This window comes from Drosophila ananassae, chromosome 3R (assembly GCF_017639315.1).
Source record: "Drosophila ananassae strain 14024-0371.13 chromosome 3R, ASM1763931v2, whole genome shotgun sequence".
NCBI classification, from domain to species: Eukaryota; Metazoa; Arthropoda; class Insecta; order Diptera; family Drosophilidae; genus Drosophila; species Drosophila ananassae.
This window is the reverse complement of record NC_057930.1, coordinates 7864026-7880964: the sequence shown is the minus strand read 5'-3', so window position 1 is coordinate 7880964 and position 16939 is coordinate 7864026. Positions and strand designations below refer to the sequence as shown.

The 16939-nt window shown below is 41.8% G+C and overlaps 4 protein-coding genes across 13 annotated transcripts in view; 1 reads left to right on the top strand and 3 right to left on the bottom strand.

Annotated features, from left to right (window-relative positions):
* LOC6505366 (homeotic protein female sterile) overlaps positions 1-3132 on the bottom strand; it is a 71820-nt gene extending 68688 nt beyond the window's left edge. The window contains exon 1 of the mRNA XM_032455278.2: positions 2702-3132. The gene's annotated coding sequence lies outside the window, so the exon portion shown is untranslated. The remainder of the gene's footprint in view (positions 1-2701) is intronic.
* A 4-nt stretch (positions 3133-3136) lies between these two features.
* On the top strand, positions 3137-4616 carry LOC6504729 (coiled-coil domain-containing protein 43). Its single transcript, XM_001964822.4, has 3 exons — positions 3137-3770; positions 3829-4050; positions 4266-4616. The coding sequence occupies exons 1-3, from the start codon at positions 3609-3611 to the stop codon at positions 4506-4508; spliced, it is 627 nt and encodes a 208-aa protein (XP_001964858.1). The 5' UTR covers positions 3137-3608; the 3' UTR covers positions 4509-4616.
* LOC6505365 lies at positions 4591-5799 on the bottom strand. Its single transcript, XM_001964821.4, has 2 exons — positions 5081-5799; positions 4591-5019 (listed from the first exon to the last, which is right to left on the bottom strand). The coding sequence occupies exons 1-2, from the start codon at positions 5606-5608 to the stop codon at positions 4807-4809; spliced, it is 741 nt and encodes a 246-aa protein (XP_001964857.1). The 5' UTR covers positions 5609-5799; the 3' UTR covers positions 4591-4806.
* Positions 5800-7991: 2192 nt separating this feature from the next.
* Positions 7992-16939, bottom strand: part of LOC6505363 — a 36645-nt gene continuing 27697 nt past the window's right edge. For 5 of the 10 annotated variants that reach the window (XM_032455156.1, XM_032455157.1, XM_032455160.1 and 2 more), the window contains 6 exons: positions 16210-16316; positions 14558-14654; positions 10425-10562; positions 9685-10309; positions 8975-9625; positions 7992-8390 (listed from right to left, as the gene is read on the bottom strand). In XM_032455156.1, the coding sequence (XP_032311047.1) occupies positions 8236-8390; positions 8975-9625; positions 9685-10309; positions 10425-10562; positions 14558-14654; positions 16210-16316 (1773 nt within the window). In that variant the 3' untranslated portion in view covers positions 7992-8235. Of the gene's footprint in view, positions 8541-8974; positions 9626-9684; positions 10310-10424; positions 10563-14557; positions 14655-16209; positions 16317-16939 lie in introns of all 10 variants that reach the window. The other 5 variants (XM_032455158.2, XM_001964820.4, XM_044716015.1 and 2 more) reach the window with 2 other exon arrangements.

Below are 16939 nucleotides of genomic sequence, written 5' to 3'. Positions count from 1 at the left end.
AGCAAAATGAAAATGTCAGCAACAGCAAGAGCAACAGCAACAACAGCCTCAATTCAAGCCAATAGTTAAGTGGATACGAGCATCGTGAATGGAATCCATCAACCGCCCATGGAGCCACATGGCATCCAACTGGCATCCAACCGGCGAAGCCTTTTCAATCACATTACTGACTGCCAGCCGTAGTCCTCCTATGCAGATGGGCTGGGTCTCGGCTGGAGGGCCAACCCACCAACCCCCCAACCCCACAACCCCCCAACAAGGAGCTACTTACAGGCAACATCCCGATGCGAATTGTGGAAAATTTTCTGTACATCAGTGCGTTGGAGTAGGACATCTTCATTGGTAATTGGAATGTTTTGACAAGAGCTGCTTTAAAAATAATTTGATTATCACATTTTCAGACTGTTGCAGGATTAATAGATGCAGTCCCAATTAAAAGGATATCCTTAGCCCCAACATGTGTGCCCTGTTCCATGGAGATCGCGTCCAATGCCATTGCTTTTCGCCCGGTGGGTGGCCCTAAAGGCCCAAAAAAATTCCACGAGTAAGGAGGACGGAAAGTACTCTGCAGGATAAGCGCCCTGTGGCATCCTCGAAAGCCCAGCCCACCCACGCCCTCGGCGAATTGATTTCGTTCTGTGATGTGCAACCTACACTGCTGGCCATCCAAGGGCTTTATGTGAGTATTCCTGGCTTTGACTTGTTGCGTTTTCCGTTTGATTGCCCGGCCGCCAGCCGGAGCTGGTGGTATGGAAATCAATTTGCTTCTTTCCCACAATTAGGGCCAGGATTAGGGGCTGATCCTGCGAATTCCTCCCGAAAGACAAAGAGATTGGCAGGAAAGCTGGCGAATGAGGAAAACTTTATGGTCGAGGGCGAGTCCGAGGAATGGCAGTTGAAAGGAGCTGTTAAAAGGTCCCTTGATAAATGCCCACAGTGGAACAAGGCAGTCTTTTAGAATTGGACATTTTTTATTTATTTTATTTTTAGATATTGAAAAATTACTCACAAATCGTATAAATCATATATATGAATATAATCTCAAATGATTAATTCTCTTTGTTGCTCTCGGGACCACTGTGCCGGACTTCAAAAGAGTGAGCAATGAAACGTGCGAATTTTATGAGCTCGCTGAGGTCTAAATGGGTCTCCGATTTAATGACGAATTCGTTAAGAGTGCGAAAGAAAGGTAGTCGCCGGTCGCCGAGTGGAAATAAACTTTAACAAATTTCAGAGAGCCATATTCTTAGCCTGGTTCGGGCTTTGTATTTTCCGGTTTTCACTTTTCCTCCCAGCCCTCCCTGCCAGTTGGTGTTGGGCGCTCTCTGGTTGCGTCAATTACTTAATTTTAATGGCCTTTATTATGCATACAGACTGACAAACACGCTGGCGCTGGCGGAGAAGCTCACATGAATATGCACACAGATTGGAAAGCGACGACACTCGCACTCTCAGGCCCCCATAAACAGTCCCTGCAACGTCGTGGGCCATTAAAAAACAGTCAACACAACTCGCCAGCTGGGGTTTCGCCCAGACAGGCGGGGGAGGCAGCAGCTATCCTGAAGATGATCCCAGATTAAAAGGAGATTTCAGTGAATATATTTCAGGACTAAATCTTGAGATACTTTATTGATTCTTTTATCTTTTTGGAATAAACATACACTTTTTTTTTACCTAGAAGAGTTATTCTTTAGAATAGATTTCTCCTTAAATCCCTCATGAAACATAAAATTTTAAAAATATTCATAGATTTTTATTTGTTAAGTATACTATGATCTAATGACTAATATGCATATGTACAAATGTATCGCTAAGATACTTTGGAAAATAATAGTATCTGCTCAGTAACCTAAATATAGGGGGGACATGGATAATTCGTGCATTAATTTTAAAATTTAATTTTTTTAAATTAATTATTATATTATAATTTTTTCTTTATGAAATTTCGGTTTCTACTTATTGGAATAAAGTGAATATTAAAGTACGATGTTAAGAGAATGGTAAACTGTGAATGAATGCGGAAATGAATGCAATTTTTTAAGGGGCTAGAAATAAAAGTTGAATGCGGTGGCTATCATAACTGCAGGCTGGATCATCATAAATTATTAAATCGTTACATTTTTCGAGTGACGATGATGAATGATGAAAAAAATGATGAAAAGAAGCGATAAAATGATTAAAAAAACGTTAGTTTTTGGCAAAAAAAAACACTTATTTTTTAATAAAAAAAATAAAACAAATGAAGAAATTTAAACTAAGCGTTACCTAGAAAAATATATACAGTAATTGTGTTGAAAACTTTGAAAAATATGTGCAGTAGTCTTGTGATGAATGAAGGCCACAAACATTGAAAGTATGAGTTGAGGGAAAGACGCTGCAAAGTTCTGAAACGCGTACTGAAAAATACAAATATTCACAAACTCGTAAATGTTGACTCGACATGCATATAAGTAACTTTCAACATTCATTTAAATTACAAAAAAAAATCTAAAACAAAATATTTAAAAACCTATTCCATCTATACTTTTGAAAAAAAAACTTGATAAATATTAAAAAAACTAAAAAATTATGGAAAAATTTAGAACATGATGGATTTGTGTTTTAAGGACATAATGTAACGTTTCTTTTTAAATTTAGGTAATTTATTAAGCTTTAAAAACCATTCCAATTGGGTCTGGAAAACCAGAGTCCGAAACCTTACCTGGAAGAAAATATCGTCTCAATTGTAATTTTTGGCTCGAAGCCGTGTCTCTTGCCTTTTGGCTTTTAGGGTTTTCTCCGGCGTCTTGTGATTACACACTCGGCCGCACAACCAACACACATAGATACATAGATGGAAATGTATGGATTTGTTTTTGTGTATATATTTTCACTTGTTGCCAACGCGAGTGTGTGTTGTCTCGAGTGGTGTATGGGTATTTTTTTTTTCTGTTTCTTCACTTTTTTTTTTTTGTTTATAACGCCGACGAGACGCCCAGCAACAAATAAACAAAAGACGAAGGCGACGACGGACGAACAAAAACTTAGCGACAGCACCGACGCAGGGGACACCCAAGCATTTTAGTTGATTTTCAGAGATAGGCGTCTATCGCAAAATCGACGCATAACATGTCATTTTTAGTCGGTTAGTCGGCACTTGACTAGTTTATTCAAACATAAAAGCAATCATTCCATTCGTTATAAAAAAGCATAGCAATTTTAAGGTCGGCAAATAACTAAAAGTACAAAAACGTTTACCAAAACAGATTCAGTGTTGGATAAGGTGGCAGCAATCAGCTGACTGAAAAAGGCATTGCCAGAATTGCATTTTTTAACATTGTTTTCAAAATAATAAGCTCATAATGAGTAGCAATCCAAAAAGCTATTATTTAGTCATCTATAGAAATGCAAATTAACAGATAAGTTTTTACACGCAATTTTAACAGTACTAGGTGAATAAGTTGGCAGCCCCGTTCGAAACAGCTGTAGAGGCCTCCGCGCTTTGCAGCACTGCCACACATGTTCATCAGAATCAAAATTTTGTTGCCATTTGCGGCTAAATTTTCACTGCCCAACTAACTTATAAAGTTAGCCTTACACGTGATACACATACGAGTCTGAGGAACACCATGAGTGCCAGCGAAGAATTTGTAAGCTGGCTAAACGAGCAGCTGCGCCAGCTAAACATGGATGAGGGCGTTTTTGGGTCCTACATTGTTGGCATCCTGGAGGGCGATGAATCGGCGGAGGAGAAAAACGAAGCTCTTGAAGGAATTCTCAGTGAAACTGGGGTAAGTACGAATGGATTTCACTCTGATTCCAACGCTGATTTGTCCCGTTGCCGTACAGTCTGCCAACATCGATGAGCTGGTGGCCACCATCATGCAAAAGTGGCTCAAAAGCAATCCCAGCGCGGATGAGCCGCCCAAGAAAGGCTTGGACATCGACGTAAACGCCCAACTAGCCAAGCTACTGGAGCAACAGAAGCTGCAACCTGCCGCCTCCAAGGAACGCGAATACACAGAAGAAGAACGGCGCATCAAGCAACAGATACTGGCCCAGTACTCACAGGTTCCTATTTGAAGTGATCCGGCTCATCCGGTTTTTGCCATCACAGAATTCACAGGCAGACTTCAATGCTAATTTGAACGGCATGCCCTTGTATTGGGTTTTGTTAAGTTTTCAATTTTTGCTGCTCTAGAACCTAAACTCTTAAAATTGGAAATCTGTGAAAGCAAAACCATAAAACTAATAGCGGAAACTAACATCCCGTTCTTTTCCCACAGACAGCAGTTTTGAACGAAGATGAAGACGATTCCCAAGTGGAGAGCGAGGATGACAGTGGAGCCCTGGCTCCCAATACCAACAAATCAGATGTCCAGGCACTGGCCAAGGAGAAAAGGGAGCAGGCCCGCCTGGACAGTGCGGCCAAGAAGCAGAAGGACAAAGAGGACCGCGAAAAACAAAAACAGCTGCGCGAGGAGAAGAAGGAGAAGCGGAAAACTGTCAAAGGCGAAAGGCGCCGGTAACCGTCCCCAAGATAAAATTGTTCAGAGTCATATATATACCCACAGATTTATACAACTTTGTAATGCAATTGAAACGCCAAAGTTTGAAATGGATATTTTTAAAATGTTTTTCTTTTATTCTCCTTTTTTGTTTTTTTTTTCTGGCTCCTTTAATTTACTAAATTAAAATTAAAGTTGTGTTCACATTTCTGCTGTTGCATACATATAAGTAGGGAAATTTGTTGTCTAACGCTAACTTGGCCAACTATTTTAATTTAAATTCTAAGAAAATTGTTAGTTTCAATAGTTAGTTGATAGTTTAAAGATCAGCCTCGCTCGGCGTTTCTTCGACCTCCTCCTGCTCTTCGCCGTCCTCGTTTACTGTAGTCTTCTCCTTCTCCGACTGCAATTCCAACGATGTTTTCTTGAGAGCCTCTAGATCGTGGATTTTAATGCGCCTATTGTTGGGGTCCAAGCAGTTGACTTTGATCTCTATGAAATCACCAGTTTGTTGCTCGTCCCAACTGGAATACTGAGGAAATGTATGCTTAATTACTGCCTGAAAGACCATTAATTGGATTAGTTTCGTTTACCACAGAACTAGAGGTGAAAACCATTTCGTCCTCATCGGATTTCACACGTAGATACTTTTGAAGTAGGGTCGTATGTTCGTCTCGGCGCCACAAGCACAGCCGATTGTTTTTCAACCAATCCTTTTCCAACAGGTCTGATTTCTTGACCATCAGGTCCAACTGGCTTAGTTTGACGAACTGCTTCTTCGGAGGCAAGCTCTGGGGCCGCTTCGAAGTGCTGGCCGAGGGAAACTCGAAGTCCTCGTCGCTGGGATCCGAGTCCAGGTCATCCTCGTTCTCGGAGTCCTCGTCGCTCACCTTTGCCGCCCGCCGTTTGGCCTTTGAGCCAGCAGCTGCCGCCGATTTGCGCTTCCTGCCATCGGTGGCTGAGGATGCACTTGCTCCGGCGCCACCGCCACGTCCCTGCTTGGCAGGGCGCTTCTTGGTGGGGCGCCAGTCCTCCTCCGAGTCAGAGTCGTCGTCGGGACTGAAGTCATCCTCGTCACTCTCCACGAATGTGGTGGTCACCAGCTCCGTGCGACTTCGCATCCTGCTCGAATTTTTCTCTACCTCCTGCTGCTACTGCTTTTCCTGCAGCGGCTGCTGCTGTGGCTGCTGCGTCTCAAAGCTGACTGAAAATTTTATTGTTGACTCCGAAAAGCCCTTTCCACCTCCCACCCGGCGGTTTCCCAGAACTGTTCCTTCGAGGGTTGCAGCTCGTCCTCGTCCTCGCTCTCAGCTAAAGCTTACCTAATGACAAAGCTCATCACAGTGTTGCATCTTCCATGGGAACGCATAAAGTTTGGCATCCTGAGCTTGAGAAGCTTTCGCTTCGGAAAGGACTTTGCAAAGCTTACAGCTTGATCCCTGTAAGTTTCCGAATTGGCACTAAAGAAAAAACTCAACCTCGAAATTGGGTCAGCGAAATTTTTCCTGTTTTCGCATATAGTGCCACAATTAAAAAAATCTAAAATTGTTTATCAAATTTTCCACTTTGGTAAAAAATAGATTAAAAGGGAAACCCTGGATTAAATGTGCATTTTTATCTTCTGGTTCTGATCAAAATTGGAAAAGATATAGTCAGGACTTTAAAATAAAATAAAAAATAGTTTTACTTTTTAACAACAAATATATGTTTCTATTTAATTTTTAAGATTTTTTTTTTACGTTTATTAATAATATTTAAAGAAAAATACCGCTGAAAATACCGCCGCAGCTCATTTCAACCAGTCAATTTTCATGTCCGTTATTTTCCAAGAACCTTTTTTTTTTGTTACATTGGCTTATATTTGTTATTTACTGACTAATTGTGTGGGATTTGATCAACTTTGTGCCTTTTTTTCGAAATATGTATATTATTGAAATCAAAATGGGACCCCGAACCTCTTTAGAGAAGAGAGAAGATGTTCTCCGTCACTTCAAAAACGGACTTTCTCGCCGGAAAATTGCGGAAATGGTTGCTTTTAGTGACTCTACAGTCCAGAGTATTATTTACCGTTTTGTACGCGAGAACAGAACGCATGACAAGGGCCGAAAAGCCCCAAATAAAATTTTTAATGAGACGGACTAGCGTTATATTGTCCGAAAAATCAGGAAAAACCCAAAACATTCGGCTCCAAAAGTTGCTGCCCAAGTAGAGACAGAGCTGGGCAAATCTTGTCACCCAGACACCATCCGACAAGTTCTGCATAGCCAGGGGTTTAATGGTCGAATTGCACGAAAGAAGCCTTTCATTAGTGCAAAAAATCAGAAGGCAAGATTAAAATTCGCCATGGACCATATGAACAAGGACGAAACTTTTTGGAAGTCTGTAATATTTGCAGATGAGTCCAAATTTAATATTTTTGGCCCTGACGGAGCAACCTACATACGTCTGGCGTAAGCCAAACACAGAGCTCCATAATAAAAACCTAAAGGCGACTGTAATAATAAGGGGGGCCATACTAAATATTAATTTTGTTGATTTTTTTAATTTAAGTTAGGTTTGAACCATTCATGACTAGCTGGTTGAAATAAGCTGCGACGCTATTTTTAGTTGTATTTTTCTTTAAATATTATTATTAAATGTAAAAAAAATCTTAGAAAATAAATTGAAATTAAAATATTAAGTTAATAAGTAAAACTTAAAATCTGCATTTGAATTATTTTGATACCTTTTTTAGTTCACGAGATATTTAGCTTTGAGTTTTTTTTAGGGTGCTGGTTGAAATAAGCTGCGACCCACTGCATATGGGTATCGTGAATGAAAGTTAATCGAAAATTTTTGTTACAAAAATGTATGCATATTGTTATGCAATATATTTTAAAGTTGTTTGAAAAAGATGATTGCTATCTTAAAGCTTCATATATGAATACAAATTTGTATACCCTTGCAGAGGGTATTATAATTTTGGTCAAAACTAAGCAGCGCCGATAAAGTGAAGGAGACATATTTCACCCTATAAACGTTATAGTATAGAGTATATAAATATTTTCTTGATCAGCATCACCTCCTGAGTCTATATATGTAAGCCCGTCTGTCTGACTGAATGCAACCGGTTTCAAAAAAGGTTTTAATTTTGATTTAAAACTTTTGAAGCTACCAAATTCAAACTTACCAAGCATTCTTATTTCCTTTACCCGCAGCATTTTAGTTGGAATGACCGGGATCGTGGACTATAACCTATAGCTGCAATATAAATGTCATAAATTTGGTGTTTTAAAGATAAAGATTTTAAAGATTTTTTTGCAAAATTATGACATACTAAAATTCCAAAAAGGAAACTAAGCCTGAAATTCTCGATAAATGTATATCTTATAATCATGTCACCTAACTGCAAGGGTCCATCCGAAGTTAGCATTCCCTTCTTGTATAAAAAAAATTCGGTTACTTTTATTTATTAAAAGTTAAATTTCATTATTTAAACCCCATGGCCAATTAAAGAACTCGAAATTTAGTTTTCTTGTAATTTCTTTAAGGTATATTTTATTTAAACATTTACATAAAGCTGGACATTGGAGCACACACACTAAGAGTACTACTACATAATAGTTATTTTCTACGTTCGTTGATGTATTTTCTATGCAAATAATTTCGCACTTTCCTTTAAGTTGACTAATTTACGGCTCAATGAATTTTAGACTACGCGGAGCAATCCATTCTCCGTCGATTTGGATTATCCTTAGACCTTTAGGCGCTATACTCGCGTAGGGGTACCATAAATGGCTCCTGACCCGACTCCGGACCCCAGTCCGGGATTGTTCCGGCGCTGGGCGAGGGGCGAGGCTGGCTGGGGGGTGGGTCCATTGTTGTTGTTGAGGCGGCGCTGCTGACTGTCCGAGAAGGCGCGCTCTACAAGTTGCGGAAAGGGTCTCTTTATTAATATAGCTTTTCTATATCTCGTGTTCTGCCCGATCTTGTCATGCTTTGGGGGAACGTCTTGAGTTACATGCACAGTTTCGAGTTTCGGTTCAGGAGTTTACCATATATTTTCCGATTCTTCTTTAAATTGTTAACATGCAAATGTAAAATAATACATAATAAATTATTATTGACGAAAGGTAACAGAGGATGAATTTAATGAAATAACGATGGAGTGTAATGGTGATGCTTTTCCCTTACTGGGTTTTATTTACAACGAAAAGAGGAATCAATACAGTTTTAAAACTTAATAAACGGTAGGATCTTAAACTAAAAAGACTAAATAAATAAGCAAGTCAATAAGATTATATATTGGAACTTTAAAGTCATTGAATGTTTAAATGAACAGGTAAACATCAAATACTTAGACTAATAATATCTGAATTTAACTGATACTTAAATAATACGATTATTCCGAAACCAAAGGACAAAAGGATATCAAAACCAACACATAACCATGCCAGATGAACGATGAGGGATGCAAGCCAACCCGTATTGGGAACCCCCCCACCTACCTCTGAACTTCAGGCCCTGCGCCTCGTTGATGATGGCGGCCAAGGCCGGATGCTGGTAGCGCTCCCGGAAAATAGCCGATCCGTTCATCCGGTCCGATCCAGGGCCGATGCTGTTGCCGTTCAGGGTGCCGCCATTGCCATTCCCGTTTCCGTGGTGCATCATCAGCAGCTTGTGCTGCGGCGTGTGCTGGGGCGTCAGCGAAGTGGGGGGCGTGGCATTGCCATTCTTGTAGTACCGATTCTGGTTCGGATCGTAGGAGGCTTGTTGTGGCAGCTGTTCGTGATTCTGGTTCAGACGATTGGCCATCTTGATGGAGGCACAGCGGTCCTCCTCGTTGTTGCGCATCTTCAGGATGCGCTGATCCTGCACAGAGTAGCGAGAGCCGTGCAGAGCATTCAGCTGGTTAAGATTGCTGACTTGGCTGCTCAGTTTCTTGGCCCGGAAGCTGCCACCGGGCGAGGAGTTGTTGAGGAGGGTGCCGCGGGAGGAGCTGCCATTGGTTTCAGTGCTGTCCCTGCTCGCCTCCCGGTAGCTAGATGGGCGGTGCGTCGACGGGGGCGTGTCCAGGCCGCTATCATGAGCGGAACCGTCCAGCTCCGCCTTGGCCAGGCCCATATTACTGCCACCGCCAGTGGGCAACATGGGTTGGACTGCAAATAGAAAATGAATTAGATAATATTCTCGTCTCGAAGTAGCTACGAAAACGCACCTGAGTGCCTCATATCAGTGGGCGCCCTGGGCTTCCTGTACAGCCAATCCCTGTCCAGCTCGTTACCGTTATCCGGAGTGGCACTCACGCCTCGGAACAGTCTTGGCCGCCTCAGTTGAACCTCCGACTCCTCGGTTTCCTCGTCCACCACTTGGTTGGAGCCGAAGCTGCTGTTGATAAAAATCCGCCTGGGCGAACCGTACAAGGCGCCACTTCCCTGGGTGAAACTGTTCTGGGCCGAGGCATAGCCGTTGGAGTACCGGCTGAGATTCGCATTGCTGTGGTGCGGTATCTTCTGGGGTGTCGAGTGGTTGGTGCTGATGCCACTCATATGGTGGTTGTGGTTCTCATTGTTCAAAGCACTCAGATCCGGCACAGAGTCGGAGAACAGAAAGGGGTTGGCCCCGGCATATCCGTTCAGGCTGCCGGCCCCGATTTTGTGACGGGCCAAGCCACCGCCAGTCCCGTTGGTCATCAGCCAGTCGTCTAATGCACTGGAGTAGGTGCCGCCGAGCCCAAATTGCAGCGAGGCGTGCGACACGGGGGCAGCGAGAGAGGCACGGGAACGGGGGCCCTGGGCAATCTTCAAGGCCTTCCTTCGCTCCTTGGAGGTAATTGTGCATTCCTGTGGGTCGTAGGTTAAGATTAGTTATGGTTTATGTTTTGTGTAAGCTTTAAACTCAGATAAGTTCAAGCAAAGTTCTATAAATGTCGGATGTTAGGCGGCCGTCACAACTTACCTCCAGCAGCTCGAACCAGTCCTCGAGGCCATCGTCGCAGCGGAGCAGAACTCTACCCTCGCGGCCCAACAACAGTCCAATGGCGCTGTAGGAGCGACGATTCAGCCATTCCACCTTCTCGACGTCCACCAGTTTGACCTGAAGCGAAACCGCAGAAGACAATGCAAAGCGTTAGACAATCAAGTTAAAGGTTATGTAAACGCTTTTCCACTGAATGTTAAACAAAAAGACTTATCCGGATCACACTCAGTGGGACGCTGGGAGAGTGGTTTACAATTGAATTGGTCACTGCCAGGGGGGATGACAGGGTGGGAAAGAGGTCGCGGGGGCTTTGTTGTGCAGATGGATTGGTAGGTGGTTAAGGTCACTGAAGAATGCGCAAAATGGCCTGCACATAGGAATAAATATCCATTAAAATGGAAACTTTGTTCCTTTCGATATTCAACATGTCGTATGCGTAATATTCTAAATACTGTAGCATACCTTCCGGCAAATCTTAACAGCCAACCCTAAAATCAGGCCACGCCCAACTACTTTTAATTTAAGGCTTCAAAAGGAGTGCACTCCAATTATTTTTAGTAAAAACTTCTACTTGACAACTTTGTCTAGTAGAATAATGCAATTAAGTGTCATTCCCTTGTTCTGGTCTAGTCTATGGGCGGCTTCCCTTTTGCATTTTGCAACTCGGTTAAAAGTCATTAGGCCAGCAGGCTCTCTCTATAGGAGCCGCAAACTTTTTCAACATGAAAAACTTTTTATTGAACTTATTTTTTTGCCCCTTTATTTTGTTTTCGCCCTCTTGTTTATGAGTAAGAACTTAAAGTTTGCCAGCGATTCATCGTGCTGCCATGGCGCTCTGGGTCGCTCGCTTATGGCCAAGAACTATGTGAGGCCATTAGGCAAATATGTCAGCAGCCCCAGGAGCTGAAAAAACGAACGGAAAATAGCGGAGGAAAAGCCGAGAAGCAGAATCTGAGGCAGCAGAAGCAGAAGCAGCAGCCGCCGCCGCGTGTGGCAATTAGCCAAGTTATGCGTCCTCTTTCTTTTTCTATTTCTTTCGCTCCATCTAATGGGCAACATAATTAAGTTCTTTAAGCATTTCGGAGGGCTGATCACTTTTTATGATAAATAGCAAAGGCAGCCGATGGAATATGGAAAATCGCATAGAGTTGGGCAAGTCGATTCCTCTTTGTTTGATGGATGAATCGCTGGATTTGTTCATGTCACGATCAAAGATCAGAATGGAGACTCTCTGGGGAGTGGAATGGGGCTTGGTGTGTGGGTGGAAACTCAAAGAGATGGATAAAATTTAAATATTTATGATATTCCACGTTGATCCCAAAGAGAGATGCCAGATTTCGAATGGAGAACGTTTAGGAAAGTCAAATTGATATTGCTTGATTTTTATTTTACTCAAATATCAGTTCTATTTTTAGGGGTTTGCTTATGTAATGCTGTTTCTCTAGCTTTGCTTTCTCTATCTTTGACCTCTATCGGGTCTTGTGTGAAACTCTGACCTAACCCATTATGCATACTTGTGTGCCAACCCACAATGAATGGCTAAGATATTTTCCAAATTTCCGCTCCAAGTTTGGCCACAAATCACGTGTTCAAGGTCGTCATTGATCGGCTTGTTGGCTCGCTTGTTATTATTTATTATTGTTATTTATGGGTTTATGGAAAAACTCCATTGTAGCTGTTGCCGTTTTATATTTTGACATGTTTAACAGCCTGAGCTGTCAAAACTAACACAAAGCTCAACTGGTCATTGGTACCAGGTTTTGGCATTGCAGCTTGGGAAAGTGAATTGAGTTTGGCGCGTGTGCCGAGCTATCCCATGGTTAAGGTGAGATTTAAGCATCTTAGCTTAAAGCATCATGACTTGTTTCTATTGAAAGTATCCTTGCATTTTCTTTTTACTATCTACCCGTTTTAATTATGCCAGCTCATATTTCACAAGCATCCATATCGCAGTCACTTTAGTGCAACCCAATTAATAGTGCTCATTAATGGAGAAGAGACGGAAATTGCATTTCCCTCTGGCACGGCCATCCTGGCCCCCCGTCCCGAACAAGGCAAAAATCAATATCGCTTTCAATCACTGTCAGAGTGCAAAACTGCAGAGGCAGAACTCTGAGCCAGAAAACTTTGCCATCCCGCAGGCAGGTAAACCAAAGCATCAACATTAAAACCCACCCACCGGCGGCGCCCGACAATCTCTCAGCACCTGTAATTATGCCCGATTGATTTCCCCCGTGAGCCTTTCGATTCACCGACGGACTGAAAACTGCTGAAAAATGTATGCAAAAATCGAATTAAATAATTAGACTGGGACAGATGGCCCCTCTTCCTGCCCCGCTCCTTCTTTACGCCTAATTGATTAAGTTGATTACATTGACGAGGCGATATTGAATCATTGTAGTGTCAATAAAACATCAATGAACAAGCGAAAACACAAAAAAGCGATAAAATGAGATGCCGCCTTCCTTCCTCGTTAATGAGTCAAGCATTTCTCTGCGTGCCGTCTCTTTCGAGCACCTGGCTGGGCTCTCTTTCGCACCACCTTCACGGCTGAATGCCTTTGGGTTGAGTCTCGGCTACATGCGACCGGGCGTGGGTGGCTGGGTGGCTGTCTTTGATGTCTCATGTTGTGACCATTTTTGGCCGAATTATTGGGTCTTCATCGCGAAGGTCAATTGGGTGCTGTTTATTCGCCTCTAAATCGTCCAATAATATCTTAAATAGCGGACTGAGTTTGTTGATAAATTTTTCACAATTTCATTTCTTAATTTCCTGGCAAATATTTTGCCTCACATTAAATAAGTTAATCTCCCGCACAGAGCGGCATTTTTCAGCATTTAGTTCCACCTATGTCATTATTTTCCCCGCCCCTGCTTTACTTTTGTTGTTACTTCAACAATTTCCCCGAAGCACTTTTTTTTGCTTATTTACTTTGGAAAATTGCCCGCACGGCAACGAAACATTTTCGCTTTGTTTTATTTGCGAGAGAAAAATGTATTTTAATTTAAAATTAAACTGTAAACAACAACAACCTGCCGCCGGTGGTGGTATTTGGGTATTGACACTGCTTTTAAGAGAGATTTTTAGCAATGCCAACAAAAAGACAAATTTAAAACAAAATTAAACAGGAAAATAAGTAAAAAAAAATCGTCATTTTCCCATGATCTCTTTGCAGTAGCTGCTGCTGTTGTTCGTTCAGTTTCATGTGCACTTTCCTTATTTGTTTAAGTAGCAACGACAACTACAGTGGCTGATTTTAATGAAACATTTCATGGCAATCGGGTATTGGATACCCTCTCTATTGGCGTTTTAAATATATTGCAAAAATATATACGCTTTCAGGAGGAGGCTTATCTACAACTAATTTAATGAAAACCTTTTTTTTTAGAAGAGCATTAGGATTTTCTCAGTAATTTCCTTCGTTATTTTCCTCCTGTATTTGTTCCTGTTTGTGTTTTTTTGTTGCCTGTGCAGTGTTTACATGCTTGTCTCCACTGTTTGTTTTGTTTTCAACGTAAAGTTGCACAGAGGAGTTGGGGGAGACACTCCGGTGGGGGCAAGCTCTTGATGCTGGCGGGGGGATAGCTGGGCAAATAGTTAGGCAAATTAACATGCAGTAGATGCAAGTTTTATCCAATTAGTTGAGCTAAGCCAGAGCTGAAGTTTTCTTTTCGATCGGGATTTCGCAAAAAAGCCAAACGGACTTCAATTGAAGATTGCCTATCAATGGACTCCCCTACACGGACGGATATCACCCATCCATCTGACTGAAAAGTCAATTGCAAAACGTGACTCGATGTGTCTGGCATTGTCAACCGAAAAAGACTTCATTTATAAGCCATTTTTGCTGCTCAGCTCGGAAAGGTGTGTCCTGGCCCCCCTAGTCCCCACACCCCTCCCGCCATGAACAGGTTATAGCCATGACTGGCTCATAATGCCGGGCATAAATCTCAACCTGGCTGCAATAGAATTTCACACAATGCGCAGTAAATAACAAAAGTTTTCGCTCACGGTTAACACGGTTAAATGGGAAATGATATGAAACTTGCGAACAAAACAGAGGTGTCTGGTTTCCTGCACTTTTATTTTTCTAATCCATTATTTTTACTTACCTTAAAGATAAACTGTCCCATATCCGAGGCTCGTTCATTGGCCGATCCCGAGGCTCTCTTGAAGCAGTGCAAGTAGTCACGAGTGAGCACAAAGTATCTGCAAGTACAGAGATTGTTTTTTGTCAGTTCAAATCCGTTCACAACTCGAATGACCTTTAAGCATAAATCTTTCGGCAGTCTTCAGTTAAAGGTCAGCCCAGTCAGCCACTCCAAACAAAATCCAGCATCATCAAAAAGTGCTTTCAATACAAGGGGCTACCCTTCCCCATTGATGGCATTTGGATATGTTATTAATAAATCATAAATCATGCGCAAAAAAACGATATCCTTTCCCTGTTGAAGCTAAAAAGAGCCTTAAGTTTTACGACTTTTGAGGAGCGATAATAATAATATTATTTCACATTTTATCGTTTTTGCAGCAATGAAAATCGGTTTCATTAATGTGCCAGTCGTTATGCATTTGTGAACATAAAATCAGTATTTATGCATCGTGCATGAGAAGCAAATTCCAAAGCATTGAAGAACATTTTCAAATGGTCTTGGTTGGATTTTGAAATTGACTAATCGCCTACTTCCCTGGGTGGAAGTTCTCATTTTGTTTGGCTGATTAACGTGGTCAAGCAAATTGAGCAAAGAAAATTGTTTGGCTTGGAGGAATGGGAAACCGGTTGCGGATTTCTCGGCTCGCTACGGTGGGTGGCTCGGTGCTAGAGGGACAGGCAAGGGGTTTCCCTTGAACCATTGTCTGTTTGCGGATAATGATCGACTCAGTTATTAGTCAGGCTTGGTAAATGGCAGAGACATGCAATCCAATGGGAGCGGAGATCTCAGCCAAAGATGAGCAAACTCAGTCAGTTGTATTCTAATCGGACAGAAATATTTAGCAATTGTAGTTTTCACAAAATCAAACCCAATTAAAATCTAAAACCAGTAAACACCATAATTGCTTCTATTCAATAAAATAAATTGAAAAGCCCCTAAAATCCAGACTTTAAAGGCATCAAGCTTAATTTTTGTTTTGCAAACATTAAAATCAAATATTGGGCATTGAGCATCCAGGCTTAGTGGATCATTAAATGTCAATTAAAACTGAACCGATAAACAATGATAAGCGATAAGCGTAATTATCGGCTCAAAGGGCAAGAGCCGAAAATCAAACAAAAACATCGAATTGTATTGCAACATAATTAAATTTCAATTAAAATCGGCCGAGGAAACAAAAACAAAAGAGCTGTCATCCGGTTCTACCCCACTTCCCCACCATCCTGGTGCGCTATTAGCATTATCTGGTAAAGGAAGAGCCAGCATGCAGCCACTGTCAATTATGCTCTTTTTTGCAATTAACAACCCTCGGAGGTTGTGAAATATTTTTGCATATTTTCCGGCCCGGTTGGGGGCGTCCCTGTCTGGTCCTGCGGTCCTGGCCAATGCAGATTGCGGTGGAGGTAAATTTAAAATCGCTTAAACATTATGCAGAGCCACTCGAATGGACAGGACATTTAAACAAATCGTCTATAGATTCCTACTAAAAAACACTTTTTTAAGCCATACTTTTTTTTAAGCCAAACTTAAAACGATAGACTGCTTAAATTAGGAATTGCATGATCTATCTACATCAACAAATTTAATATTTTATTTTTCTGTGTACTCACCGTTCCTTCCAGCGCGAGAAGAGGCGATCCCTCTGCTGCCAGAGCAGTCCACGTTTAATGGGTCCTGTCATGGAGGCCACCGGAATGCGTCCTGCCAGCAAGGATTGCTGCAAAAAGCGAGCAAACGGGGAAAATTGTTGCTGATTGTGCATTCTTTCAATTTAATTATGGTGAATATTTGTGTGAGTGTGTAGTTAACGCATTTCTATGCCTCAGCTGTTTTGCTCGTAAATTCTTTTATAAATTATTAAAAAGCCGGCATGGAAAAAGGCCAATTTCCCATACAGACACACTAGACCAGGAGGGAGAAAGCGAGGCACTCTCGTGAGCTCATGATTAATGTTGCTTTAAAAACGCTTGCCACTTGCGCCACTTTTCAGCCCCAGCCCCAACCCCAACCCCAGCGCCCTCTGGCCCCAAAACCCGAGCACCTCCTCCCTCTGTGTTCTTGCTCCCGACTCTACCATTACTCTGCCATAAATTCTGCTTGTTGTTGTGCGGTTTGTTGTGTTGGCTTTATGAGCATTAAGGCAATTTATTATCAACCATAGTGTTATAATATTTTACATTAACAAATGTTACACGGCCGTGTCCTGGGTTATCCCTCGTAATTATCATGTATCTATACCTTTGGCGTAATATCTGTTAGCTGGTCACTGATCGATCAATGTGCCAGTTTAACTCTACAAAGTAATTTATTTTAAGCTATTAAATGAAGATAGATTTGTTT